Below are 3,420 nucleotides of genomic sequence, written 5' to 3'. Positions count from 1 at the left end.
CGTGGCCAAAGCGGTGAGCGCCAACAAAGCGGCGCAAAAACAGCTCGACGAATTGCAGCGACACAATCGCGCGATGGAGGGTCGCGGGTTGTACCTCGCGCCGTATAAGAAGCGCGGAGGTGGCGTGAGGAGAGTCGGCGAAAAAAAAACCTCGCATAAAAAGGCGAGGTTAGCGCGTCTACCTCCGTACGGCGTCACGACCGACGAACAGCTCGTGCTTGCGCGTGCCGTTCTTTCGCGGGGTGTTTATGCGCGACGCTCTGCCGACGAAGGTGCGACGCGCGGAGTGCGGCATCGTGAATCTCGACGACGCGGTGGGCCCGGGCACGCATTGGGTCGCTTACGCGAAAAAAAGAAACTCGGCGATCTACTTCGACGCGTTTGGATCTCCGCCCGCCGAGGGATCTCGCGCGGTATCTCGGCGACGGTGGCGGCGAGAGCGCAATTGTGACGTACAATCGTCGCGCGTTCCAGACATTCGATCAGAGAATCTGCGGACAGCTGTGCCTGCGATTTCTTCACGAGATCGATTGGGGGGAAGCGGGCGGACAATCGACGTTCTCCCGCGATGTCGCTGACGCTCACGTTGAACGGGACCGGCTGCGTTCTCACGGCGAGTCACTTTCCCGCTTTGGATCTGAGCGACGGCGAATACGAGCTGGGTTTGGCGACTTTTGAGACGTACAATTCGATACCGAACGTTACGTCCGCAACAATCGCTTCTACTACGGCGAGGACGACCGTAAAATCGTAGTTCCGGAAGGTTCGTACGAGTTGCGAGCCGTGAGCAGATATCTGTGCGCCGCTATTCTCCATCGCGAACGTCGTGCCCGCGAGAGAGACAAAATTAAGGAGAAAGGAGGAAAACCGAGGAGGACCGACGACGCTGGACGGGTAAAAGAAAAAAACCGAACGGAGAAGGACGAAACCGACGACGAGATTTATCGCGCATACGTGGACGAAGACAACGACGACGACGACAACGATGGCGACGGTTATGACATATACGGGGACGACGACGGTGGCGACAGAGTGCTCGATCTTCGCGCCAACGAGAATACCATGAGAAGCGAGATAAAGTGCGCGAGTGAATTTTACAAAACCAAACAACATCGGTTCTCTTTTGGGTTTCTCGAGCGATCGAATCCTAAAACCGAACAAATGGTACGTTTCCGACGGACCCGTTGACGTCATGAGCGTGAACATAATTCGCATCGAGTGTAGTATCACCGCGGGAGCGTATAGCAACGGACGCTCGGTGCACGTGATACACGAATTCGCGCCGAAAGTTCCACCGGGATATAAACTGTCGGAGACTCCGACGCAGATCATTTACCTCCCGATCGTCGCGCGAAACGTCACCGATATCACGGTGCGAGTCGTGGATCAGAAAGATCGGCTGATCGATTTTCGCGGCGAGGAGATAACGATCAGATTGCACGTACGTCGTCGTCACGGTTAGTGTGTGTGTGCGCGTATCCCTGAAGAAAGAGAGAGCGAGAGGAGGGATGCTCGTTCTGAACGGATCTAGCGCGAATTGTACGAACGAGCGAGCTAGCCCGTTCTACGACGAGATCGGAAGCGTAGGAAAGAGAAGAGGTGGAGGAGGGGGACCCGTTCTCAGCAACGCCAACGTCAGATTCCTACGATCGCTGGGTCTCGCCGTGAGAAACGCGTCACCGTCGAGCCGTTTCTACCTCAAGAGGAAAAATCATGGCCGACATCCTGAGTATCGGCGGTGAGCCGATCTTCGACGAGCGCATCGTCGGAATCGAGACTCACACGTATAACCCGTACGTCAACACGACGTTCGGACACAACGACGAGATACAAATACCCATACAGCAGCAGGATCTGTATACACTGCCGTGCGAAAGTTTCCTGTACGTCGAGGGACGACTCAACGACGACGGCGCGACGAATGAGGAACAATACGCGAAATTAGTCAACAACTGCGTCGCGTTTATGTTCGACGAAATTCGATACGATCTCGACGGCGTGGAGATCGACCGGTGTAGAAACGTCGGCATAACCAGCACGATAAAGAACTACGTGTCGCTGACCGTCGAACGAGCCAGAAAACTGCAGAACGCTGGATGGAGTTATCCAACGAGCGAATCGAATCTGAACGACGCGTCCCATCAATTCAACTTTTGCGTACCTTTGAATATTCTTTTGGGTTTCTGCGAGGACTACAGACGCGTGGTGATAAACGCGCGACACGAGCTTATCCTGATACGCTCTCGCAGCGACCACAACTGCGTCGTAGATCCGAAGAAGACCGTGCCGAGAGATCCGGCCAAGGATCCTAAAATTACGTTGTTGAAAGTGCAATGGCGTATGCTTCACGTGGCGCTGAACGACGTGACTAAATTATCGCTGTTGCGAACGTTGGAGAGCGGACGATTTCTGAGCGCGGGCTTTCGCTCTTGGGATCTGTACGAATTTCCCCTGTTGCAGAGCACGACCAAGCATTCGTGGGCCGTGAAAGCCGCGCCGCAATTGGAGAAGCCGCAATACGTCATATTCGCGCTGCAGACCGGACGGCGAAACAAATTCGCGGGCAACGCCTCGAGGTTCGATCATTGCGCGCTCGCCAACGTGAAATTGTATCTCAACTCGGAATTCTATCCCTACGACGACGTGAACGTGGATTTCGAGAGCGACAAGTTCCCGTGCTGTACGAGATGTACGCGAAATTTCGAGGAGCGTACTTACGTACGGGAACGGTCGCGACGACGCGCTCTTTTCCCCGCACGAATTCGCGCGGGTAGCTCCGCTCGCGGTGATCGATTGTTCCCGTCAAAACGAATCGGTGAAGAGCGCCACCGTGGACGTGCGCATCGAGTTCGAAAACAAGGAAAACGTTCCGCCGAAAACCACAGCTTTTTGTCTCATTGTTCACGATCGAGTCATCGAGTACAGTCCGCTGACCAACGTGGTGCGCAAAATTATCTCACGGAAATTGAGGTTGTGGAAATACCTCATCCGGGAAACTGAAAATGCGATTTCGAGAATACCTCATCCGGGAAACGGAAAAATGTAGTTATGAGGTTATTTTTATCCCGGAAACGAGGAATATATAAATTCGCGGGTTTCTTCCATCGTTTCTCAGTCTGTTAGGAACGAGCAACTTTAAACGAACGTCTGTTCTTTAATTTTTTTCCAACGCGCGCCGACGCAATGGCGACAGCGGCAACGACGACGACGATCTTCGTCGACCTGCAAGGATTCACGGTGGGCGACAGATTTGTCGCAAAGGAGGTGGCCGTGTTGCGAAGCGAGACACGCGTGCTCGTGTCTGTGAAGTTGGCATATTATTTTCCAGCAGATCAAAAATAAAAGGCAGTTTTTGTCGCATGCAGTCGAGTTCTATAGTTCCTGATACTTTTTAGTAATAGTTCTGGTGATTTTACCCAA

General features: G+C 53.5%; 1 protein-coding gene across 1 annotated transcript; it reads left to right on the top strand.

Moving 5' to 3' along the window:
- Nucleotides 1–1,713: 1,713 nt before the first annotated feature.
- On the top strand, nt 1,714–2,680 carry LOC112466322 (the record flags this gene model as incomplete). The annotated part of the gene is made up of 1 exon (XM_025034375.1): nt 1,714–2,680. A coding segment is annotated over exon 1 (967 nt), but the record flags the coding sequence as incomplete, so codon positions are not given.
- Nucleotides 2,681–3,420: the final 740 nt, after the last annotated feature.

This window comes from Temnothorax curvispinosus, unplaced genomic scaffold (genome assembly GCF_003070985.1).
Source record: "Temnothorax curvispinosus isolate PA1 unplaced genomic scaffold, ASM307098v1 QBEX01016035.1, whole genome shotgun sequence".
Lineage (NCBI taxonomy): Eukaryota > Metazoa > Arthropoda > Insecta > Hymenoptera > Formicidae > Temnothorax > Temnothorax curvispinosus.
Note: the sequence above shows the minus strand (reverse complement) of the source record. Positions and strands in the feature narration are given on the sequence as shown.